The sequence below is a fragment of the Chrysemys picta genome, chromosome 4, assembly GCF_011386835.1.
Source record: "Chrysemys picta bellii isolate R12L10 chromosome 4, ASM1138683v2, whole genome shotgun sequence".
Classification (NCBI taxonomy): domain Eukaryota; kingdom Metazoa; phylum Chordata; order Testudines; family Emydidae; genus Chrysemys; species Chrysemys picta.
In genome coordinates, this window is record NC_088794.1 from 76,146,262 (window position 1) to 76,173,187 (window position 26,926).

The following is a 26,926-nucleotide window of genomic DNA, read 5'->3' on the forward strand; positions in this document are numbered from 1 at the left end:
ACTGATATTGCATTAACAAGCGAGGACAAATGTTACAATATTTTTCATCCACTCTAATATGTTTCAGCACGTGCCTCTTTGTCTTCATAAGCCATAGATGTAGCACAGTTTGGACAGCAGACCTGCCGCCGTGGGCATTCCAGTGTCATGTGGTTTTGCAGCTGGTTCTTCGGGAAGGAGCTCTGGCATTGTAGGCATTCCACAGAGCAGAAGTCACAATGCAACTGATGCTCCTGCATAAGGAGCAACAAAAGGATGTGGTATTAGAAACCCCCAAAAGTGCTCCAGGTACCAGCTACTCATACATCTCCAAGATGGACCAAAATGGCTCCAAGAGGAATACAATTGGCACCTTTAATATTCTTTCAGGCCCCAATCCTGCAAAAGGATTTGCCCGCATTAGCCCTTAAACCCAGAACCTCAATGACTTTTATTGCAGTCCATACGGAAGAGCTCTATAGCAGAGCCAGGGTTTGAACAGGACTATAAATTCAAAGCTCTGCACAAACATTAATACTGAAGAGTTTTATCATATGGCTACTTTTTACAGTTTAACACACTGTTTAATTGGACAACTTCCAGGACTATTTAAAAATTGTTTATATTTTATTCAGATTGCTTTGAGCAGGTATTAACTGGCATTTTGGACACTGGATATAGAAAGCATATGGTTGGTGACAAAGCACATGGTTGGTGACAAAGACAGGCCAAAGGGAGACTAAAATGATGAAACTAATACCACTGTTTTTAACATTATAGGCACTATCTTTTGCTGTATGCAAGCTGTGACATACGGCTTGCGGTAAGGTAACTAAGATCAGCCACTTATTTCTTTCAATTAGAGAAACAGAACCAGCCTTGATCAAAAACAGTGGATTTGAAACCACAACTACCAAGAAGATGAAGACCATCTACATAGAGTCATTTTGGAGATTTTTTTTAAATTTCGAAATGGGAAACTATTTTCCATTTTTAAAATGATTCTTACCTCTAGATGTCTCAGCTCCATCTTCAGAAGACAGCCCTTGTTGGGACATCTCACCTTCAGTGAGAGGATTTCCCGTTTGGCAAAGTTGTCAGGGAAGAGTTGGTTTTCGAGTAGAATTTCATTGTCTACTGGACATTTGTGACCTGCATCTCTACCATAAAAAGAAGAGGATGAAGTGATATGTATGCACAAGAGAAAAAAATATCTAGAAAATCTCAGACTTCTTTCCCTACCCTTATTTTAAAGTCTTCTCTTACACTAATGAAAATTTCATAATAAAGTTAACACTTTTTATTTCATTATTTATTTCATTGGAAATAATGGCAGTTACACAGCAACTAGCATGAATTATACTATAAAATAACCTGATAACTAATGTTACCAGAATACTACATGTATGTAGGTTTCAAAATAATTCCATTTGTAGTAGCATTCCTTTGGGTTAGAATAGTGTTAAATTTGCTCAGATCCAGCTGGATGATTGCACTGGTAAGCATTCTGGGAATAAACCTGCAAAGAGGATACACAAAGGCTAATAATTTAGGTTCCCATTTCTGCAGCCATTTCATGAACAATTCCTATTGAAGTCAATGGGTGTTTGTTCCACACACAAAAAGGATTTGGAATCAAACATTTAAAGAGTTCTGCACCTTTTGTCCCATCTCCTCTCACTTTTTTTTTTTTTAAAGCATGAAAACATACCATTGTTACAAGCAACACCCACATAATTAGAAGTGGAGAAGCAAGTATTTCTATTTTTTCCAGTTTGTTTACTTTATATTTGACAGCACTTTTGTCTAGTCAGTTTCCCTGTTACCTTTGTATAATCAGTTCGACTCCTTTATTTTGTGTCTTTCACACACCAACAGGAATGAGAAAAGCCACTGGTAAGAAGCCTGAAGTAATGCTCAAGACATAAAAACGACAAGGGATTTGGGGCAGGTGTATCTGAAGCCATTTTAAGAAAAGAAATTGAAATTGACTAGATTTCAAGTGGTGCCCCTTAAAAGTTTAATGTATCATTTTCCTCGTTTTACACTCATATATGCACAGGACACATTCAAAAAAAGAGCTGCTATGTAATGCAATTCAAATAGCAATTCACCCATACTGTCTCCCATGCCCCAATTTTTGTCTGGAACAGCAGAGATTACCTGGCACCTGCCTTATGGGATTACCAACACATGCATATGGGAATGTACAAAGTTAAGTAATACAGTTAAACAGAAGAATTCTGAATTGTGGTGCTAATGGACAATACTGCTAGTGTGAAAAAATGTGGATTAACAATACTCTGAGTGGGTTGTGAGTCAGAGGGCCTTTGAGGTTCAAATATCATTGGATTTGGGGGTGGGGAGAGGTAGAAAGTGTTGTTCACTTGATAAGGAAATCATTGGCCAGCACCTACTCTGTTACCTCCCCTTTCTGTAGCAGTAATGCTAAGTTTAGACTTTAGAAAGAGACCATGACCTTCCTTTTTATGGTTTTGATTCAGGAGATGGTTTGCCACAAGAATCTCACTCCTAAACAAACGGAAAAAACAAAGCAGTGGTCTGCAGTTTCAGATCTCATAGCTCCCCAGTCCAAACACTGGTCTCAGTGTCACAATACACAAACATTCATTCTACTTACAACCTACAACCGGAAGCTGGTTGTTACAGGTACAACGTGGTGTAACGCATTACAAACTTCCTGCTTATAATTAAGTTTATAGTTAGCAACTGGACCACATTAAATAAAAATCAGCAATTTTTCATGGCCAGGGGAATGGGAATTGCCTCAGCTCTAAAATGGGTATAACACCCACCCACCCCTTTACAGTGACGGGATAAGGATTAGCTAATCAATGACTGCAGAGTAGTATATAAATGCAAATTATTTACAACAAATATTTTAAGTAATGTATTTGTGAATTTGATGCACTTAAGTGTTTGCAAATGTGACATCAAGACTGGTTAGAGCCGGGCTTAGTGTGGAAAGATGCTATACACACTTCCCACACACAGTTCAATATATGCACCCTAGTACCAATTTGCCCTGCTTGTTATTCAAGATTGGGAGCTTTCCTGCAGAGGCGCTAACTTTCTGAGTTCTCCGGGGGTGCTCAACCCCCAGCTCACCTCTTCCCCCAAGCCTCCACCCTACTTCTGCCTGCCCCCTCTCCTGCCTCCCCCTCAATGCCTCCTGCACGCTGCTGAATAGCTGCTCGCCAGTGGGTGGGAGGCGCTGGAAGGGAGGGGGAGGAGCTGGGGGCCTACCGGCAGGCGGGAGATGATGGGGTAGTGGTGGTGGAGCTGAGGCCCATTAGTGGGTGGGAGGTGCTGTGAGGGGGTGGGGAGGAGCTGATCGGCAGGGCTGCCAGTGGGTGCTCAGCACCCACTATTGTTTTTCCATGGGTGCTCCAGCCCCAGAGCACCCACAGAGTCGGCGCCTATGCTTTCCGAACAATGACTGAGAATCATGGTAAGTTGTGCCACGATGAGTGGTTCTTGTGACATGGCCAAGAATCTACTAGTAAGTACATTGAGAATATTATATTCACTAGTGATCTAAATTCAAAGCCAAAGCACCATCTAGCCTCTAAAAATTGCTCAACAAACCTTTGCATGTCTGAGCAGCTTAACTGAAGTGTAATGGTGCCTCTGTACACGATTGCTTTATTGTGATTGTATCTTACATATGCCTATCAATGAATATTTAGATTGGGAAAGAGGCAGGAAGCTTAAAGGAAAAAGACAGAAAGTGAACTAGCCTAGTCAGGCTATAAATAGCCATTGCTACTAGAGATAGCTCAGTAAGATACCCAATGGCAAAAGTTAATTGGAGAAACCTGAAAAAGAGAAAAAGGTAAGATTTACTTCATCCTCAACCTGATATTTAAGAGAGTAGCCTGTTTAAGATTTTTTTTTTTAAGCCCCAGTCACATTCTGGTTAGGTCACAGACTTCCTTGGCAACGGTTCTCCTAACACCACAGGCAGGCAGGTCCCTCACCTATAGCAGTAATTGAAACGTTAGGATTTTCAGTGAAGTTATGGAATTAAAAACATTTTAAAACACTGAAGAGTTTTAAAATGTCACTAGTAAAAAGTAGAAGCATAGTGTGCATTACACATTCAGATTCCTTGAGGAGTTTTAGATGAGCTTCTAAAGAGGTTTTACGACTATTGCTACTATAGCTTCAGATTGGATAATATGGATGGATGCACTGACCAAGGTAGGCATGTCCCTTGAAGTACAGTCCCATATTAAGGATGTGCAAGAACATTTTAATCCTATATTCCAGATGTTTTGTGGATGGGCTCTTGGACAACGTGAGCAATGATGCTGCACTGGAACAGCTATAGGCTTGGGAGCCTTGGTTTGCTGAATCCCCTTTGTTGTTTTGCCCTATAAATAAGAACTATATGGTATGACCCCTAGCTCCGATTTGCAAGTCATTTGACTAGTTTTTCCTTTCAGCTCTTGAATGCATTATTTGCAGATACCTTTTTTCCTACTGTGCAGCTCTACAGATTGTTGGAAGTTATTAGTCAAGTTATTTGCTGCTTTTTCTGGCAGTTTTTCAACCAGCTGTAGTGGCTGTTTCAGAGATAGCCTCTCTTTTCCTGTAGTATCACAGCACATATAATCAGCTAAAGTGCTTCTGCTTATGGCCCCCCAAACTGAAATGGGAGGGAAAGTGGAGGCAGTGTTTTTCCAGTGAGGGGCATTTGACTGTAGAACTCAAGCCACTCATTTCTGTTGGTCCATCAGATGCATAATATATCAAATGTCAGAAAACTAGTCAAGTGCTACATAAGTTTTGACAGAATGAGATTATAGGGGACAGAAAACTGGAGTCACGTTTTATTTTTTCAGTATTATATTGGTGCTTACAGATTATTTTTACTTCTAAAATTTGCTAACCAAAAACAAAAGCCAATACCTCTAATGTGGAAACACACACTAACAGTCACCTAAAGAAGCCATTGTCTTTGCTACTGTAGGTCAAATAAGCCATCCCTTAATAGTACCTAAAGGTGTTTTCTAATGCTTTACTTACAAAAAAGCCAACACTTTCTGAGAAGCAATGTAATGTACTGCGATCCAACCCACATGATGTATTTGTAGCCTACATGACGTAATCTAAAGTTCATTTTTAAAAAGCTTCTAGCCCTGGATGCAGATAGTTTTTCAAATGTGGACTAAATGTAACCAATGTAGTAACATCTTCCCAAGTCTGCAGAAAGCTTGAAACAATGCACTGAGGTCTGAACTCCTCTGCCCCTTACTAACTGGATTAGAGTATTAATTCTAAAGCCCAATGATGGCACTTTCATGTCAAAATTAACTCAGAGGCATAGGAAAGGGTAAAACAGAGATGGGGAAGGACAAGAAACAAAAGACAGAAGTAGAGATGGCTTAAAAGGGGAACAGATTTTCCCACTTAGTGATGACTGTGACAATCACATACTGAACAAATAACTAAACAGTTACTATATAAAAGTCAGTTTTCCCCTTGATCTCTGTGGGAGCCTCCTGTTGATATCAGTAAGTGTGCTGTGGAAAGTATGCACCCTGAATTAATACCCTGACTGATGGGCCACAATTAAGTATGGAATTCAGCCCTGTCCTCCAAATGTTTGACACTTGCACTGCAAATCCCATTTTCACTATCACTAGTCCCCACTCAAACCACACTGCAGAGACAAACTTCAATAGCAATGAACCAGAGAGGGAATTACTAATAACACTCAAAATATCATGGGGATGATCTGCAGTTTCCCAGATCTAAAAGATGTGGCACCTCTGTTTGGTATTCACTGAAACAGTCAGTGCTGAAATGAAAGGAGACAGAAGTAGGAAGTTCCTTTTCTGTGAAATAAAAGCGTTTTGTTATTAGTACCCTCTTACAGGTCAAATAGGTGTCATTTTAGACTGAGCAACTGCACTGTAGTTACAAGGAAGAGAAACCAGTTCCCATGCACTGAGGTTTAGAATGGAAGTTTCTCCACCTGTGTTTTCTTTTGAACACCTTATTTCCCCATGTTCCACATTAAGCAATATGATGGCAAGCACCTATTAAACAGAATTTGGGGTGCAGTCATTAAGTGGCAGACTATAAAAGCATCTCAAGAGCAGAAGGATTGGAAAATAACAGTTTAAGGTATGCAAGGATCCTAAAGTAAAGTGAATATGAGGAACCTCTCACCCAGTGAGAATTTTCTGTAATAATTTTTATGATTCCTATGCACGCTTGAGTTTCAGTATGTATTTTGCATCGCTTTCTGGGGGCACAAAAGGTTTAAACACATGAGATGTTGGGTCACCTAGGTGTGGGGTGGAATTAATGGGTTATTAAAGGACTGGCTGAAACCAACCTATATCAATGGAGAATGGAAACACAATGGAAGCCTCAAGAACTAAGCAACTGACACTTATGGGAATCTCTAACAGGCAGAGCATGTAAACTCAACATGGGCCAACAAGCTCTGGATAAGAGTTGGCTTTTGGGACGGGGTCAGCAGCTCTCACCTGGGAATGACCATGAGACAGAGCCAGAAGCAGATTCCATAGCAGCTTGGCCAGATGGAAAGCTGACTTGCCCAGAATGGCCTATGTTTTAATCTTTATTTCCTCGATGCTAACCTAAGGACTTCCTCATGCTGTGTTCCAGCTGACTAATAAATCCGACTGTTTTGAAAGGCTGCCAGATGGCACTTCAAATACTTGCTGAGGTGTACTGGTCCCTGAAGAGAGTAAAATTCTGACCAGAAGTCTATCTCTGTTGGATTCACTGAGCAGAGCTCACAGTGTGAAACAGCAGCGCTGGAGCCCAGATGTCTTATAGGTGCTAAGTCTATGTGGCCTACCCTCAAGGAAGAGTGGGACCGCTTGAGGGTCTGACACAGAGCGGTTCCTCCGAGGGTCCTGTTTAAAAGCTGGGACATAGCAGAGCTCTTGTGTATCCGTGACAGAACTCTGACAGAAAATTTTAATTAAAAAAATCTGCCTTTTTATTCAGTGAAGTTGTTGGGAGACTAAGGAATTTCTAAAGCTCCATATTCACCTAAGTATCTAGGTGATCTGCTTGCAAGATCAACAGATACTACATCCCCTTTGAGTGTTTTGATTCCTTGTGCAAATTTATTCATAAAATCCTAAGACTAGTTTGAGCAGAGGATATGTGCTGGTGCTACTGCACACAAGAAGTCAGGCAGAAATAAATCCTGGAGTCCTGACTCCCAGTGGCCTGGCCTAACTTCATATAAAAATACTTAAAAGCCTGGTATCGAAGACTTGTAAGTTATCTAGGTATGTATTGGATAACAAACTCCGTTCTAGTGAGAAGTGTATACTGTATATAAATTGCACACAAGAACTACATTAAGAAAATTAAGATTGCAAAGTCATGCACCCAAAAGCAAAAGTAGTAAGGTGTAAATTATTGACAGTGAAGGTAATTAACCATTGGGACAATTTACCAAAGGTCATGGTGGATTTTCCATCCATCACTGGCAATTTTAAAATCAAGACTGGATGTTTTTCTAAAAGCTATGCTCTAGAAATTATTTTGGGGGAAGTTCTATGGCCTGTATTATGCAGGAAGTCAGACTAGATGATCACAACGGTCCCTTCTGGCCTTGGGATCTATGAAAAAAAAGCAAGTGTTAGAATTAAGATTACCTATGGAACTGTGCATTATAAAACAGTCTTTAATTACATGGTCATATACTCCCCGCTCCCGCACATCTGTAAGTCCCTGCCTTATTCAGTGCACAGGACTGACTGTGCTCATTTAATGAGCAGCTATTCAATATTTCATTTTATACTTGTTTACTGCTCACCATTCAAGTTCTGTTATGAATACAGAATTAAATTCTTCATGGCTTTTCTATGGCTATCATCATTATAGTACAAGTGCTTCACAAACATTAGTGCATCTATCTTCATAACAAGTCAATAGTATTCACTAATTTGGGTGTCAAGTTTGAAAAGTGACTAGGACCTGATTTTTTCAGAGTACATGGCACTTTACACATTCAAATACAACTCCCAATGACTTCAGTTGCAGCTCTGAGCATTCAACATTCTTGCAAATCAGATCCCAGGGTCTCAAGTCAGGCATCCAGAAAATGAGGAACACAGTCAGTGGCCACCTGTGAAAAGTTTGGTTTAAGTAATTTGCCCAGTGTCACATAGGAACTCTGGCAGAGATAGGGATAGAATCCAAATCTCTAGGGCAGCATTAAACTGCCTAAGCCATGAGACCATCTTTTCTCTCCCTGTAATTCCCCACCCCATTCACTACACATCTTCCAACTTCTACAAGGAGTGAGGCCAGACAATAGCCTCATATTGCAATACAACTGATTAATTCCATGAGCATTGTCCATCCCATGCACAGAATGGGGCAGGGAACCTGCAGGAAAGACAGTATGTGATCATGTAATTAAAGACTGTATCATAATTAAGGGTGGTGAAGCACTGGAATGGGTTACCTAGGGAGGTGGTGGAATCTCCTTCCTTAGAGGTTTTTAAGGTCAGGCTTGACAAAGCCCTGGCTGAGATGCTTTAGTTGGGGATTGGTCCTGCTTTGAGCAGGGGGTTGGACTAGATGACCTCCTGAGGTCCCTTCCAACCCTGATATTCTATGATTCTATAATGGCCACACATGAGGGTGACAAATTAAGGTGGCACAGGCAATCTTAATTCTGGCATTTACTAACTTTTGAGTGCTTGATTTTGCAGCCTTAACATTTTAATGTAGTTTTTATGAATGTTATTTCCTAGATTTTTTAAAAAGCAAACTAAAACCCCTCAAAAATTCTATCAAGTGGAAGTCCACTGATTTTTACATGGGTCATCTAAAGGTACTAACCCTGCTAATCCACAGCACAGATCTCAGCTACTCACTTTGCTCAGTGGCAGAGAGCAGTAGTAGTTTGTCATCCTGTATGTAGGATGGGCACATTTTACTAATGGCTTCATGTGACCAAAAGCACCCGTGTTCACACACTACATACTACTGTAATAATCTTGGTACAAAATACACCTTGTAAGGTATCGTTTGAAAACTAATAACTTGCTGCTCAATATGAAATGTGAAATGCTTGTGAAATGTATGTATATATAAAGTTATGAATTCCTCCTGTGTGATGGTGTTAGCACATCTTCAAACTCATGCAGTCCTGACTAGGCAAAAGTTGTTAAGCTGGTCTATCCTAAACAAAGATATGTAAATTCAGGTAAATACACATTCAAGTAGTAAACAGGGTCCTTGATCCAGCTAGAGGGTGAAACAGCAGGAGACAAGCATACACAGAGGAGAACAAAGAGCATGCAGCCATCCTCACCATCAGCCTCCATGTCGCCTTCTTTACTGTTTGAATAAACTTTGCTTTGATGGGTATTCCTCAGAAGAATCCAATTCAAAAGAGTGGCTGGACTACAAAACTGAGGGGCAAAAACACCCCAAGGCATCTCTCCCTATCTCTCTCTTTTACCTAAGATAACAAAGGAACCAGCCCCTGGACTTTGGGGGAGATCCTGACCTCAGAATTTGGTCAGCAATGTTGTTGGGAACATACCAGTAAGGATTTTACCTTGAACCAAGTCTAACTTGTTAAGTTTTAGCTACCAGAAAGCATTTTATCTTTATTTCTCTTGGAATCATTTCTGACTTTAATACCTCATATTTGTACTCACTTAAAATCTCTCTTTAAAAATAAAACAAGTTTATTTAGCTACAGTCTAAACTAATTCAATGTTGTGTTTCAACTCAGCTGTTTGGTAACTCCAGTTAAAGTAGCAAACTGTTGACCATTGACAAGGGTAATGAACCTCTAATATCTTAACTGTTCAGGAGAGGACTGTACAGTGCACGACACAGGTTTGGGGGGAAAATTTTGGACTGGGAGTGTGTTGGGGTCACCCAGCAAGTAGTAACCAAGGCTTCTGGAAGCAAGAGTATGTCTGGTGTGTTGCTGACAGGCTGCTGGGGTCAGAGTTGCTGGGTCAGGGCTGTATCTGCCTATACAGAGACATGCAGTGTGTGACCTGTAGGCTGTTTCTGAGCAGCCCAGAAAAGCATTGTGAGGTACCCAAGGTTGCAGGGCAGGCAGTGACAACTTCTCATTGGTCTGGACTGCACCCCGGAATGTGACAGTTCCACAGTTACTTGCTGACAGAGGAATACTGAGACTCAGGAATTCTGGGTTCTATTTCAGGTTCTGAGGCAAGTGTATTCCAATAGAAAGAGACTCTTCTGCCCTACTCCCTGCCCCCCCAGCCCCAGCCTGCTTTTGTTCCAGTTCTTTCCACCCCCTAGCTCGTCATTTAAGTCCCCCAATGGCTTTGTCCCAGCCTGTTTTCTCACCCCCCCCCCCACTCCTTATCCCTCTGCATTCCAGGCAGGCATCCTCCTCACTGCCTGGGTACCACTATGGAGCGGGAGGGGTCGGGCACCGAAAGCAAAGTAATCTTCCTGCTCAATTCCTGTACCTGGTGTCACAGTGACCCCTGGCTATAGGAAGGAACTGAAAATCCTACTCAGCCGCACAGCATGCCTAATGCAGATGAAATCAGAGAATTTACTTGCCAAAGAAGTTTCTATTGAGCTTGTACAAACAGATTTTCAGAGGCTCATAACTTGCTCAAAGATGGGCAAATGTTCACAGGGATGACTCCAGGGTGACCTCTCTGCCAAATTTCAAGTCCTTGCTCCAAGGCAAGGAGGCTCTAGAGCTTCTCAACAAATTCTGACGCTCATGGCCTGAGCATCTTATCCTCCCTGCCCCCCCGAAACCTAGTTCTGAGAAACAGCTGAATTGTTTTTACTGAAAGTTTCAGAAAACTTCATTCTGAGGCAGACACCAAATATGGAAAATTTCAGCCTGAACAGGTAAAGTCTGGCAAAGATATAAGCAATTAAAAATAGGGTCTTATAATGGGGCAACATTAACTATAGGCATTGCTAACTAGGCCACCCATAATATAACATCTTTAAAGACATGCTCAGTCATAACACATTGAAAATATAGCAACAATAACACATATATATTTGCCCTCACAAGTTGCACTTAGTTATGTTGCCACAGAGCAGCTACACTCAGGTTAACATTCTTCCTAAATTCAATTCCTATGAGCACTCCTTTACCTTATTGATTTGACAATGCAGCCTTTGCAAAACCGGTGTCCGCATGGCGTCTGCACTGCTTCCCGTAGAGCCATCAAACAGATTGGACATTCATATTTACTTTCCAGGGGGGGATCAAACTCCACGTCATATCCTTGAGTCTCCTCCGTGAAGGAGTTTGGAAGGTTTCCAGTCCCACTGCTGACAGAGACACCTAGGCTGTCTTCTTTAGCTCCAGCACTGCACGCACTGGCCATGGCTGCACAGCAGCCAGTCTCCAGATCTCTGGCTCTATAGCTGTTGTCACTCTGTATCAAGCTCATAGTAACTAGCTGAGTACCGAGGAGACGATCTGGAAGAACAAAGATATGTTAAATTAAGAATTCTAAAAGCTGGCTTTCCAGTGCCATTCTCCCTCCCACACTCAGCCCTCATCTTGGACTTAAAAAGGGGGTCACTGGGTCCGGAAATGTAAAACCTTCAGCCAAGTTGTTTCAGCTCATGGACTACCTTTTTATTGCCCTAACTTCTCTTCTATCTCACCTCACAATCTTACAGCCTGTAGGGAGAAGCAGCCTTAATTTGTTTTTAAACCGCTCTTGCAGTCTGCTCCATCTCTGATTTGCCATGTTATTTCAATCTCAAAAGAAAACATCTTTTCTCCCTATTAGAAGGGTCTCTCTCTAATATTATTTACCCCCATAAAGCCTTCTGAGATAGTTTGTATGAAAAATGCTGTACAAAACCGTTTTATTATATGAAGCAATCTCAACTTCACATTCTGTGCCACTGTAAGTCATCTTTGACATTTTTAGGAAAGTAAGATTCATGGTTTAGGTTTCAAATTATTTGATATGAGTATTCTGGATGTAAATCAGTGAATAAAATAGTACAAGAAACAAAGTAGATGTTCAGCTGCAAATGCAAGTCAAACAATATTGCAAGGCTGATAAGATTTTATATCAGCAACAAGACGTTCAATTTAGTCAGAATCTACAAAACATGAGATAAGGGTCAAATTTCTGCAGTACGATCTGGAAAGGCTAGACACAAGCTAATAGTACTCTAAATTGCTTTCCTGCTCTTCTGTACCTCCACCAATATAGCTGGAAAGACAGCATCAAAACAGGAAATGAATCCTATTTACCTGCAGAAGGGAGAATATTGTTAGCAAAGTTAGTTTTTCAAATGCTACTCTCAAACATGTTGAATTCATTTAGCAATAAAGCCGATAAAGGCTAGTTCCTAGTGTTCAAAGCTTTAGGGATACTGCCAACTCTTCTCTGATATTCATCACTTAAGTACACCGCTACCTCAATATAACGCGACCCGATATAACACGAATTCGGATATAACGCAGTAAAGCAGTGCTCCGGGAGGGGGGAGGGGCGGGGCTGCGCACTCCGGTGAATCAAAGCAAGTTCAATATAACACGATTTTACCTATAACGCGGTAAGATTTTTTGGCTCCCGAGGACAGTATTATATCGAGGTAGAGGTGTATGTTTCTTTAAAGCCCTCTTGTCCTTTTTAACAATACTTTTACAAGCCTGAAAAAGTCTCTCTGTACCAATTTTGTCATTTATTATTTCACAAAGATTGGTTTTCTTCCCGTATGTGTAATGACGATGGTTGGGTCCCCTTAGTTTTTGTTTTTATATTATCACTTCTCCAAAGGACATGAAGTCCACAGAAGCATGGCACAAGGGAGCATAGCTAGGGTATTACATAAAAAAAGAAGAGAATGTTAAGGTTGAAAAGTCAAGCACTCAAAAGTTAAGGAATGCCAACATTAATGTTGCCTGTGTGAACTTAATTCAGCTTCAGTTACCTACTTTTTAATTTATTTATTTTACTGGACCCCTGCCTCAGTCAGCACAAAAGATGGATGTGCTCTGGAGGTTAATCAGAGTTGTGTACAGAGTGAGGCTGTTGCCTGTAGACCCCTGCCTCACTTATTACAGAAGCTAGAAGGTTAATGATGAATGAAGCATGTGATTGCAGGAAGAGACAGGATGGTTTTATGGTTAAGGAAGTTGAATGCCATCCTAGATAACTGGATGATATCCCTGCCTCTTAAACCAAAATGTTAACAGGTGGCCAGTGATTGTGTGTTCCTCATTTTCTGAGTGGCCAAACATGGGGGTGGGGGTGTCAGATTTGCAGAAGAGGAGCGTGCTCCCAGATGCAACTGAAGCAGATTGGAGCTGTGCTTTGAACACAAAACACTACAGAAATGCTACCAAAAATAGGGTCTACTAATGGAAAGTGTTAGGCAAGCTAAAATATAGGCATTGGTGGCGTTACCAACACCACCTACAATAATGGGATAAGAAGTATAATTTTGGCCAAACAACAAAACAAAAGTTTCTAATAGTCAAATCTATTAGATTCCAGAATAGTCATTAAGTTCCCATGTTTGGGTCACTTAGAACTAGATTGGAAATGGTCTTATGGGATATACTTTATCAGTCAACCATTGGTGTAGGGAATGGTATAGAAAAATGTAATAGGGCTTTCCGTTCCCAGGTGCTAATTTCTAGGAGATCTAGCTATACTATTTATAATTGTCAGCAGGAGGACTTAAAAGGAATATCCACTTTTTTGGTGTAGTCTGAGTGGTGGAATTTTAATAATTTCATATCAATTAGTTCTGAGATATGTCATTTAGGATAGACTACTTGGAATATTATAGTACAGTAAGTGGTTTACAGGTTTAATTCAAGGTGCTTGTTTAATTTATACTACTCTATGATTTCGGGTTCAGGCTACTAGAAAACCGCAACCCTACATGCACACACTCAACCTGGCAACTGAGATCTCCTGGGATGCTCAAGTGAAGAGCCACTGGATTTGTAGAACTAGGATTGGGGGTTCTCAGTAGGCTCTCATCTCTGGAATTCTCCATCACTGACAGTTTGAGTTTGCTGAACTCAAAGGCAAAGTCTAATCTAGCCATTCAGACAGTTGCCTCAAAAGCTAGGCAAGGCAGGATGGGGTGTAGTTCTCAAGTTTGAGACCATCTCTTGTGTGCTTTTATATTCTGTACAGGCATGCTGAGGTGCTGATAGGCAGATTCTGAATAATAAGTAATGCTTCTAAAAGGGACTAGTACCAAACCACTTAAGATACTGATAAGATCAACAGTGTGATGGATCTGGAGTTTTCTGTAATAATTTATTAACATTTGAAATTGACCTGGTTATTGTGATATTTACTGAATGCATATACTGAGTTAATACTGCTGTGGAATTGTCAGGAAATGCACTAAGGAAGAGGAAGGGTGGATCCATACATAGGCTTCTCAGTACACATTTGAGGCACAATGCAAGAGCCATTCACCTTGATCCTTCAGTGAGTCCCCCTGGGTAGACTGGTCAGACAGGCTTTTCCAGGTACAAATCAGTACCTGTGAAGGGGGAAGGGAGAAAAATAAGAAGACTCAAGAGGGCTTAAAGAATCACACTCATGGGGACACAGGTTTTTGAGACTGACCTTACAGCTACATTATAGCTTAAGTCGACATAAATTATGTTGCTCAGTGGTGTGAATTAGCCCCCCCGCCCGCCTGAGTGACACAATTTATGCTGATTTAAGCGCTGGTATGGACAGTGCTACGTCTGCGGGAGAGCCACCATCACTGGGACTCTTTCTTGTCACTAGAGAGTTTACTAAACTCTCCAGTGAGGCCATATAGCAGGGGTAGGCAAACTTTTTGGCCTGAAAGCCACATCGGGGTTCCAAAACTGTATGGAGGGCTGGCTAGGGAAAGCTGTGCCTCCCCAAACAGCCCGATCCCTGCCCCCTATCCGCCCCTCCCACGTCCCACCACGACTGCCCCCCTCAGAACTCCAGACCCATCTAACTCCCCTGCTCCCCGCCCCCTTACCATGCCCCTCAGAGCAGCAGGACTGGCAGCCGCGCCGCCCGGAGCCAGCCACGCTGCTGCACTGCCCGGCAGGAGCTTGCAACCCCGCCACCCAGAGTGCTGGCGGCACAGCGAGCTGAGGCTGTGGGGGAGGGAGGACAGTGGTGGAGGGGCTGGGGGCTAGCCTCCCTGGCCGGGAGCTCAAGGGCCGGGCAGGATGGTCCGCGGGTCGGATGTGGCCCGCGGGCCGTAGATTGCCCACCTCTGCCATATAGCTTGAGAAACCAGTCTGCTGTGTGGGGCCTTCAGGAATTAGACTCCTGGCATCCCCTCAGAAGGGTGTTTAGACTCTAGGTAAGCTAGATAAGCATGTAGACCTTTTGTTATTTTAAGACTCTTTTCTCTGAAATACTTTGTTCCTATGGTTATACAAACAATACTTCTGTTTTAAGAAGGCTGTTTTGGCTTATTAATTCACTGGTCACATCTCCTGAAGGGAAAAACCACAACTGCCCAAACCCAATCAAACCTTCAGGGTAAGAACTAAGGCCATGGCTACACTCAAAACTCCAAAGCGCTGCTGCGGGAGCGCTCCCGCGGCAGCGCTTTGAAGTGCGAGTATGGTCGCGCGCCAGCGCTGGGAGAGTGCTCTCCCAGCACTGCAGGTACTCCACCTCCACGAGGGGATTAACTTACAGCCGGGGCACTGTCTACATTGGCGCTTTACAGCGCTGTAACTTGCTGTGCTCAGGGGGGTGTTTTTTCACACACCTGAGCGAGAAAGTTGCAGTGCTGTAAAACGCCCATGTAGCCAAGCCCTAGTACTGTAGACTGGTGCCTAATTTGAGAGAGAATGACAGGATTCCACCCCAGGAAAAGGGAAGGCATAAGACCTAAGGGGGTGCACTCAGAAGAGATGAGGAAACAGACAGGGATGCAGCTAATCCTGTAACCATGACACACAGGTATTCAAGAAGTCAAGCTGAAAGGAAGAAAAGAAATAAATAGAGTAGGCCTTATGCTTTCATCACAAGTATGAGCATTCTATCTAGTTTATAGAGCAGCATCTGTTAAAGACAGATCTCTTCCTTGTGATCATCATTTTATCCTTCTGGAAAATCCTACTAAAGTAGTACTCCAGGAGAGTAGGATTTTACCCAGTATAATCCTAACAATTTATCATTTACAGCACTTCACAGTTTCTACAGGAGTTTGAAGCATTACACTTATTCCTCTCCAATTTGAATTGCTTTCCTGTAACCAGAGTAGCTATGAACCATTCAGTCTATGGGGAAAAACATCAGAGTCATCTTAATGGATGAGTCAATGAAACCAATCAGCATCCTATTATTGCACAGAAAAATCCCTAATTTAAATTATAAACTAATACTCCTTTCTTATATGGAGCTTTCCATCTGCACACCTTGAAGAGGTTTATAAAAGGTGGCCATCTGCTTTACCTCTGTTTTATGGGGAAACGTCAGGCACAGAGAGAATACTTTAAACAAATTAATCAAGTCAGTTTTAAGTGAATTGCGGTGGGGTTCCTTCCAACACCCAGTGACTTAGGGCATGTCTTCACTAGCAATGTTAAAGCTATGAGGGGAGTAGCTCCCAGCGCTGGTGCACTGTCTACACTGCCACTTTACAGTGCTGAAACTTGCAGCACTCAGGGGTGTGTTTTTTCACACCCCTGAGTGAGAAAGTTGCAGCTCTGTAAAGTGCCAGTGCAGACAAGGCCTTAGTTTTATTTTGTCTTAAAGGGAAGTCCCTCCCCACAAGGGAGAGGATGTTTCTAAATCTTGAAGTTTACAGTGTAGCTGTAGACGAACAACTGAAAATTAACAATTACTTCACCCTAATTTTAAACAATTCCTTCATGTCCTTTATAAAAAAAATTGAGATCCTTTATTCTTTGTGTGTGCATCTGCTTCCTCGTCCTCCAATACTGCACCTGTACTCCAACTCCTGCACAATAGCAGTACTGGAGCAGCATACCAGAGGGAGACAGACATAAACCTAATCTCTTTTACTGTAGGATCAGACACTTCTCCCTTGGCTGAGCTGGGGCAGACAATGAAATGAACTAACAGCGACTTAGTTATGGAAGCAGTGCATGTGCGCTAGCATGATTCTTTCCTGGGGACTTTCCCTGCAAGGGGAATTTTAAATTGCTTGTAGTTCAGGTGAAGAGAATAGATTTGAAAATGCAGGTTATTCCCAACACCAAGTCAAATTTAACCCTTTCTTCGCCACTTCACTGGGAATTTATTCTCCAGTCTAGAAGTCTCAGGAATCCTTCCCAGATATTCAGCTCAAATTTTTATCCCCTTCCCTCCTGAACAATACTTCTCTGGTCACATATTAGCACTCATATATACAGATTAGTCTGGAAAAATGATGGTTTTGTCAGCCATGATATTCCTTTAGCCCAGCACCACACAGCTATAGTCATCAGAATAGCTTTGAAAGGGGGTGGTACCACCTCCCCAGCAACAAGGGCATAGAATTGAAGAACTGTTCTCTTCAAGTTTACCTACTCAATAAACATGTCCATAGACCAGAGCCACCAGAATTTGTCTGCAATTCAGAAGCCTGGACTAGTTATGTGGAATGCTTTATACGCACACTGTGGCCTAAACGTCGGCCATTTATTCTTGGTAACTAAAGGCAATACCAAACTAAGCAGTTCAGGCTATATTTTGTTCAATTAACTGAACATCTGAAACTAAATTGGAGTGCATACATATGTCTACAAATCCACAGTAACTATTTAAAAAAAAAAAAGTGGAACAAGCTCAGAATTATTTTCCGCAATGCTTCTCTTTTTAAGGAACTGTGTAGAGTTTTTAGCCTGTGTGTAAAATACAGTAACTCCTCACTTAACATTGTAGTTATGTTCCTGAAAAATGCTACTTTAAGTGAAACTATGTTAAGCGAATCCAATTTCAAACTGCAACTGAACTTTTAACCAGCAGGTAACTTGATGCTGTGAAGCTACTTGCACTCCTGCACCATGAAGCAATGAGACTAGACGGATTATCTCAGTCAGACCAGAACAACACGTCTCATGATTTACCCTCCCCCCGCCAAAAGGCTCAAAATACCAATAGCCGTTTCTTTAGACTATCTATGCAAGGTAAGAGTCTACATTCGAACTTAAAAACTTTTGTAACACGGTAAAGATGTTTTAAGTAAAACAAAAGAAAACTCCAAGTTTAGGTAAAATAATTTAGATGCCCAATCTACAAGTCACACGACGAGTCCTAAATCTCTTTTGCACTCAAGACTCCTGTTGAAGTCAGCAAGCATTTCGGATGTACAAGGAAGGCAGAATCACACAGTAAATGGTTACACTCAGAGTGACTAGTGAAAGAAAAAAAATTTAAGGAGGTAACAAATCCTATTGCTCTCTCTCTCTACACGTTGTATACAACTTATATTCTACATATTTGGTATGTACCTTGCTAGTCTTTCTAGAATCAATATAAGAGATGTATTAGTCACTATAACAATCTGTGCCTGTGACTGCTATGGGTACCCGCATGGTCCCATAGTATGCCAACATTTTTATGGCTGACTTAGAAGCTTCCTCAGCTCTCATCCCCCAACACCCCTACTCTACTTGCGCTACATTGAAGACATCATCATCATCTGTATCCATGGGAAGGAGGCGATGGTCACAAACACCACCCTAAACCTACTGACCGCTATACTTACCTACATGCCTCCAGTTTCATCCAGTCCACATCACATGATCCATTGTCTACAGCCAGGCTCTAAGATACCACTGCATTTGCTCCAATCCCTCAGACAGAGACAAACACCTACAGGATCTATCAAGCGTTCTTAAAACTACAATACCCACCTGGTGAAGTGAAGAAACAGATTGACAGAGCCAGAAGGGTACCCAGAAGTCACCTACTACAAGACAGGCCCAACATAGAAAGTAACAGAACGCCCCTAGCCGTCACCTACAGCCCCAACTAAAACCTCTCTGGGGCATCATCAGGGATCTACAACCTATCCTGAAGGATGATCCCTCACTCTCACAGACCTTGGGAGACAGGCCAGTCCTCGCTTACAGACAGCCCCCCAGCCTGAAGCAAATACTCACCAGCAACTACACACCACACAACAAAAACACTAACCCAGGAACCAACCCTTGCAACAAACCCCGGTGCCAACTCTGTCCGCATATCTATTCAAGGGACACCATCATAGGACCTACCACATTAGCCACACCATCAGGGGCTCGTTCACCTGCACATCTACCAATGTGATATATGCCATCATGTGCCAGCAATGCCTCTCTGGCATGTACATTGGCCAAACCAGACAGACTCTATGAAAAAGAATAAATGGACACACATCTGACATCAGGAATTATAACATTCAAAACCCAGTAGGAAAACACTTCAGTCTCCCTGGTCACTCAATAACAGACTTTAAAGTGGCAATTCTTCAACAAAAAAAACCCTTCAAAAACAGACTCCAATGTGAAACTACAAAACTGGAATTAATTTGGAAACTGGACACCATCAAATTAAGCCTGAATAAAGACTGGGAGTGGATGGGTCATTACAAAAACTAATTTCCCCCTACTGTTACTCACACCTTCTTGTCAACGGTTTGAAATGGGCCATTACCACTATAAAAGTGATTTTTCCTCCCTTGGTATTCTACTGTTAATTGAATTGTCTCGTTAGAGTGACACCCCTCCCTCCCCCCCATTTGTAACACAACTCCCATCTTTTCATGTACTATGTATATATACCAGCTACTGTATTTTACACTCCATGCATCTGATGAAGTGGGTTCTAGCCCACGAAAGCTTATGCCCAAATACATTTGTTAGTCTCTAAGGTGCCACAAAGACTCCTCGTTGTTATAACAATCTGAAGTCATGGATACTAGACACTAGGAATTTTCTATACACTTTTACTATTATTTCTCTGCCTCATGTATAGGGCTGACAAAAAGAAAAATACATATTGACTAGTCATGATGATATAAGAAAAATCAATAAAATGAAAACAGGCCAGAATAGTTATGGAACAATATTCTTCCAATACCATATTCCAGTGGCCCCCACCTTTTTGTGGCCAGTAGCACATTCATGTTTTCAGAAGAGCGTGGCGGGCGCCAACAATTTTTCAAGGCTTATTTTGTATTTGTACATTAAATAATATGAAAACATCATATTTAATATTACATATGAATCCATAAGATAAAAAAAGGTAATTTTACATGTAAAAGGTATTAATTAAATTATTCAGCAATTACTCTTTCACCTTACCATGTGAATTTGCTCTTTTTGAATCTAACTGTAAGAAAAATTAAGCTTCGAAGCCAGAGAGAAGCCGCAGCCCCGCGTCTGCCAGGGACAGAGAACACCGGCGCCCGCAGCCCCAGAGTTCTCTGTGCCCGGCTTCTCTCCCCTGCTGGGCACTAGGCGGGCACCGCGTTGGGGACCCCTGCCATATTCCTTATATGGCGTTACTAAACCAAAATTTAACCCTGTTGTTTCAACCCTCCAATCTATACAATGTTGCCAGCAGAGGCAATTACTTCAGTGCAAGGAAGGAGATGGTTTTGATGCAGATGCAGGTTTGGAAGTCAAGAGATTGCGGCAAAGATTGGAATTAGAATGGCAAATTTGCCATGTGACTTTGGGCACCTTACTTAGAGCTCAATCCCATAAACACTATTACAAGGCATATTAGTCAATGGGACTACTCACTACTTTAATGCGCACTATATCCAGAGAAGGGTGCAGGATCAGGTCCATAGTCTCTGTGACTCACTCACTTTCATCCCATTTGGCCAGTGGTCCCCAACGCGGAATGGTCCGAATGTTTATGATATTTATTTTGAAAAAAACTCCTTAATTTTGCCAAATAATTTAATTAATACCTTTTATATGTAAAATTACCTTTTTTACCTTATGGATTCATATATTATGTAATATTAAATATGATTTTTTTGTATTATTTAATGTACAAATACAAAATAAGCCTTGAAAAATTGTTGGCACCCGCCACACTCTTCTGAAAACATGAATGTGCTACTGGCCACAAAAAGGTTGGGGACCACTGCATTTGGGGATAACAATGCAAAGAGTGTTGCAAGTTTACACTAATATTTGTAATGCACATTGAGATCCTTACATTGGAAGGTGCTACAGAAGCAAAGTGTAATACATTCAAACAGAGCACATGAAATGCAAAAAAACAGAATTTCTGTTTTCTTGCTAATGCCCTTAGTAATAGTTGATTTTCATTCCAAGTTTTTCCTTGAAGCATAGAAGTTCTTTACTAGTGACAGTTAAACTCCCTAATCACTTGGCCAATAACAGCTGTGATTAAATATTATTTAGTTGTCAACCTAAGTCTATGAAAATGTTCTTGTTCAAAGCAGAAAACAAAACAAAACAAAAAAACCCCACAGCAATAACTGAAGTCTGTAAGACTTCATTTCAGTTCCAGTCATTGGTGCTGGATATAATTGCTCTTTCTTTAGGCCTCTGGGAATTTCTGAAGCTTTCTAGCTAGTTTCTCTTTGCTTGGAGAGAATGTTGACAATCTTTTATGATTAAGTAATTGCATACTTAGTGTTACTTAGGAGATTAGATGGGAGCTACTCAGTTATGCATGTAGTCTCTCCCCCGAGGGTGCATGTCCTGGTTTAAAAAAAAATAAATAAATAAAATTTTTGGTGGCTTTTCTTACTTTAATAAGATTTCTTGAACAGGAGGCAAATTATGATACACAAAAATGTATTCACAGTCCAAGGTAGAACACTAATAAAAGGATCTCATTTCTATTGAGTATGTTTTAAATGGCCCCAGGTGTGATTGCCCTTGAACATCAGATGGCAAATAGTGAATGAGTGTAATTAAAAAAAGCTTATTAAATAATTTAAAGAGCCAGTACAACTGTTGACACTAGTTTTTATTTCCGCTGAAATACTTCTCAGCTATATTCAGTTTCTCAAAATAATACTTTAGAGAGATTGTATCGATATAAGTAAATACAGAGCAAGTGTCATTTATGACACACAAAGGATGGTTCATGGATTAGGATGCCAGTCTGGGATGCAGAAAACCAGGTTTAATTTCCTGATCTGCTACAGATTTGCATTGCTCACTATGCCACAGTTTCCCATACTCAGAGGTGCCGTGAGATTTATATTAAAGATTAGGACAGGGATCAGCAACATTTGGCACACGGTCCACCAGGTAAGCCCCCTGTGGGCCGGGCTGGTTTGTTTACCTGCCGCATCCGCAGGTTTGGCTGATTGCGGCTCCCACTGGCCGCGGTTTGCCGCGGTGAGCACATCCCTCATCCCACGCCGCTTCCCGCAGCCCCCATTGGCCTGCAGCAGTGAACCGCTGCCAGTGAGAGCCGCGATCAGCCGAACCTGCAGACGCGGCAAGTAAACAAACTGGCCCGGCCTGCCAAGGGGCTTAGCCTTGCGGGCTGCGTGCCAAACGTTGCCGATTCCTGGATTAGGAGGTGCTCAGATATGGCGGTAAAGGGGATGATACAAGTACCTAAGATTGTCTGTCTGCTTTAAGCATAGCCTCTCTTCTGATCCTGAAAACACTTTGTGCATGATTAGATTTATTTATACTAGTCCTATTGACTTCAATGGGAGCAGCCATGTACTTAAAGTTAAAAATACGCATACTTTCAAAAGCAGGGCCAAACAGGACTCCTGGGTTCTATTTTTGGCTCTGCCATTGATCTGCAGAGTGACCCATGTCAAGTCTCAGTGCCTTATTTTAAGGCATCTTCTAACCTCATAAAATGGTCATGAAGATTAGTTAGTGTTTGTAGAAATGCTGTGAGGCCTTTGGATAAGATGGTGCCACACAACCATACTATTGTTAAACAACTGAAATATCCCTCCTCTTTTTACTCTGATATTTACTTTTATTTTCACTTTGACAGGTGAAAGCAAGAGATCATTTGTGTTGCACTATGTGTTTGTACAGCCACTAACACAACTGAGCTCTGAAATTAACTTGGGCTTCTGGGCACTATTGTGATACAAAAAGTTATTTTTCTGGAGGTTCTGGATTAATTAAGTTCACTGAACAGAAAACATATACACTTCCTCTCCAAAGATTTTCCATGGAATGGATTTTTAGTAGCAAAACTATTTGCAGTAGGATTTAAAAAACAAACAAACGAAAGAAAACCAGCACAGCATATTAATTTACAACATTAAAACCTGAGACCTACATGGTATTTCCCTTCTCATTCACTAGTACCTGGTGAAACTCCAGAAAAAGTTTAATTGTGAGGAAAAACTGGAGAGGAACATGGAATGAGCAGCAGACCGGCGTATACGTACTGTGGGCAAGAGACTCATTTGCTGGCCATCACCAAAATAGTTCTACTGTTTTATCAAGTGTACTTAATACATGAATAAGTTCTCTGCATGGTATTGAGACTAATTTTGTGGTCCTTTGATGCTACAACAAAAGTGAAATAACATGAATATAAAGTCATGGACTTGGATAACTATGGCTCTTGATATTAAAATTTATTCACAGGATCTGTAGAGAAACGCAGTTTGCTAGCACTCTTCTCATCGCCTGTAGCTTATAGAAGTGTATGGAAACAAGATGCTATAGCTTCAATGCAATTATAAGCAGAAAAATGACTTAAAGGGGTTCCATGTTTAGAACTTGCAAATCAAAAGATGACCTTCTAATGTCAAGCGCTGATTCCCAAACTATATATTATTTATCTTTTCCATCACTGAAGATGGCATTCAGAACTTAACCATTCTGTTGATATGAGACAGAACAGAATCCACATTGCTCATGAATAGCTGTTGGCTGTGCAGTGCTAAACATTTGTAAGAGGCATACTTTGCCTCTGACAAGGTGGTTCCATTAATCATTTGTAATATTATGACCTCACTAATTCTCTATGATTACAGACTATCACTTAATAGGAGGAAGGTTTCCCTATCATCTTAAACAATGGATGCAATCCAAACTGGTCTGACAATCTGATCAGTTTTGCAACTCTCTTGCCTCAAATCTAAAGAGGTATGAGGATACCTTGTTTGAGACAGAATTTATTAAATGAAACCAGTGTTATTGCATTCATAACTTATTGCACAGATGGAGAGGGATACCACGTAAGGCAAGTTATACTAGGCAGGGTTTCCTTTCCTTTCCCCACACCACCAAGAATAATCTTCACATCTAACACAGAGAACTGTAAACTCACATATACACGGCTAAGTCAGTCTCTCTTTTTGAATACCATTATTTGTGTTGCATCCTATGAATGTCAGAAAAATACCATAAACTATGGCCTCATTAATGGGGTTAACAGATGAAAAGTTAGAAAAAGTTCAAAAGAGAATCTACCACCAGTTTCTAGGCTCAAAGAACTGAACAAAAATACAGGATGATCATTTTTTAAAGCCAGCATTGGCATTAGCAAACTAATAGAAGGCAGCAAGGATCAGGATCAAGTGAGAAAACACACAGTATCTATCTCAAGAATTTACCCCAAATAAAAACCCTTCAAGCTATTATACTTGGCAAGGGAAGTACTTAAAATATTTGTTATACATATCAAACACTGCCTGTCTGTACCAGAGAGTAACTATCATTCTTGCAAGCAAATTGTATGGGCTCAGAGATTTCATTTTTAAAGCACATATAAATCAATTAACCAATTCCTAAAGCACTTAAAGTAGATATTATCTCCATTTTACAGACAGGAAAATGGAGACCCAAATGGAAATCAAGTGATTTGTCCAAGACTATACAAGGACTCTGACAGAGTTTGGGTAGAACTCAGGATGCAAGCCACTAGATCTCACAAAAAGAAGTCCATCTGGATATCAGGGAGCAGGATCAGTTAATTAGTGGCCAAATATTCCCCTCATGTAAACCAATACAAACCTAATCTCAATGGGACTGGTGCTTGCTGTAAAGAGTGAGGGAAGAATCTGGCTCACAGTGTCTACAAACACAGCCCAGACTGAAGGCATAGTTTCCATTGAAGAAAAAAATCATGCTGCTTTAGAGATTCCAAAGCCAGAAAAAGGACCATTGGAATCCTCTAGTCCAGTGTGGGGCAACCTGTGGCCTGCAGGGTAATTCACTGGCGGGCTGCAAGACAGTTTGTTTACATTGATGGTCCACAGACACGGCCACCTGCCCACAGCCCCCAATGGCTGTGGTTCGCCGTTCCCAGCCAATGGGAGCTGCAGGAAGTGGCGCGGGTTGGCTGCCGCTTCTCACAGCTCCCATGGAACGGCGAAGCGCAGCCACTGGGAGCTGCGGGCCGCCGTGCCTGCGGACAGTCAACATAAACAAAATTGTCTCACGGCCCACCAGCAAATTACCCTGACAGGCTGCAGGTTGCCCACCACTGCTCTAGTCTGATCTTCTGTATAACACAGGACACAGAACTTCCCCAAAATAATTCCTAGAGCATAGCTTTAAAAACCATCTAATTTTAGTTTAAAAACTGGCAGTGATGGAGAATCCCCACCCACCCTTGGTAATTTCTTCCAGAGGTTAACTCCCCTGCTAAAAATGATGACAAATTCAGACAGGAAATAAGGCTAGTGTCAACTTCCAGTAACCAGTGGAATGGGTTATACCTTTCTCTGCCAGACTGAAGCCCATTAGCAAATATTTGCTCCCCATGCAGATACTTAACTGACTGTGACCAAGTCATCCCTTAGCCTTTTCTTTGTTAAGCTAAGTAGCCCCCAGGAGCTCACCTATCACTCTGAGACAGGTTCTCGCCTTCTCTGCTCGTTCTCGCGGCTCGCCTCGGACCCTCTCGCGTTTATCAACATCCAGGATTTTGCCCTTTCACCCTCTGGGAAGACCCCCAACCCGCGGTCAGTCTGAAACCCAACTGCCCTGGGCCACGCTAAGCCCAGGCCACGCTCCTAGCCCCCCCTTTCCGCCAGCCCCAGTGTCCCGCTCTCTGCGGGGCTGCCCCGGGGGGCAGGGAGACGCCGCGGGCCCCTCTCCCAGGCCCGGAGCTCGCCCCATGCACCAGAGCCCGGGCAGGGAGCTGGGAACAGAACCCAGCGGCCCCGACCCCGCGTCAGGGCTGGGAAGCCGGGTCCGGGCGGAGCCGCCTGGACAGCCCGGGCTGCGGGGAGGGGCCGGTGGGGCCCAGCGATCCCCGCCCGGACACTCACCTCCGGCCGAACCGCCGCCTTCGCTTTCTGGCCCCAGCCAGGCCACTGCTTCCGGCTCCGAGGGAGGCCGGGCGGGCGCCGCGGCCGAGAGGAAGGAAGGCGGCCAGCGCTGCACAGCGCCCCCTGCGGCCGGTCCGCCCGGGCAGGGACGCTCTCGCGGGTACTTCCCCCGCACCGCAGACGGCAGCGACGCCGCCCAGGATGGGTGTCCGCCCTGGGCAGCACAGGGCGGGGAGAAGCGTTTGTGCGCCGCCCCCGCTGGAGATTTACCAGCCTGAGCCTTGCTACGCTGGAGGCTGGTGCCTGCTCTGGCTGAGCCTCTCCTTGCAGCCCACGCCCCGCAGCGCTCCAGCATTGGGGTCAGCTGAGGGCAAGTCAGGACTCAGAGCCAATGCTAGCCCATTGGGGGCCCTAAGCAGAATATTTTGTGTCCCCCTCCCATAATACTAAAACAGGCAAATAAAAAGCAAATGGGGGTTGCATGGGCTACCTAAACAGCTGATGAGGTGTAGGTGCCTCACACAAGCTTAGGGTTTGCAATTGGAGACTCTGAGCAGAAGGAGCCAGGCCACCCAGCACCAGCCCATCAGCCAGGTGCACCCAGTCAGCTACTTACATGTATAAGCCCCCTCTCCACTCCCTGCCCCTCTCCTCAGCTTTTCCTACTAGCTAATGTAGGTAGCTTCTCGTTCAGCCTTTATGGATCTCTTTCTTAGGTGCCTAACTCTCTCCATGCATTGTATGGTGAACCTGG

The 26,926-nt window shown here is 42.5% G+C and overlaps 1 protein-coding gene across 7 annotated transcripts in view; it reads right to left on the reverse strand.

The window, feature by feature from the left end:
• The window catches only part of TRAF6 (TNF receptor associated factor 6), a 31,125-nt gene extending 4,796 nt beyond the window's left edge, over positions 1 to 26,329 (reverse strand). Inside the window, exons 1-6 of one of the 7 annotated variants that reach the window (XM_065592759.1) lie at positions 26,173 to 26,280; positions 14,448 to 14,514; positions 11,128 to 11,458; positions 6,504 to 7,619; positions 989 to 1,139; positions 75 to 233 (exon numbers count right to left, since the gene is read on the reverse strand). In XM_065592759.1, coding sequence (XP_065448831.1) covers positions 75 to 233; positions 989 to 1,139; positions 6,504 to 6,517 — 324 coding nt within the window. In that variant the 5' untranslated portion in view covers positions 6,518 to 7,619; positions 11,128 to 11,458; positions 14,448 to 14,514; positions 26,173 to 26,280. Of the gene's footprint in view, positions 1 to 74; positions 234 to 988; positions 1,140 to 6,503; positions 7,620 to 11,127; positions 11,459 to 12,198; positions 12,254 to 14,447; positions 14,515 to 25,740; positions 25,882 to 26,172 lie in introns of those variants that run through there. The other 6 variants (XM_065592758.1, XM_024100343.3, XM_065592760.1 and 3 more) reach the window with 6 other exon arrangements.
• Between the last annotated feature and the right edge of the window lie 597 nt (positions 26,330 to 26,926).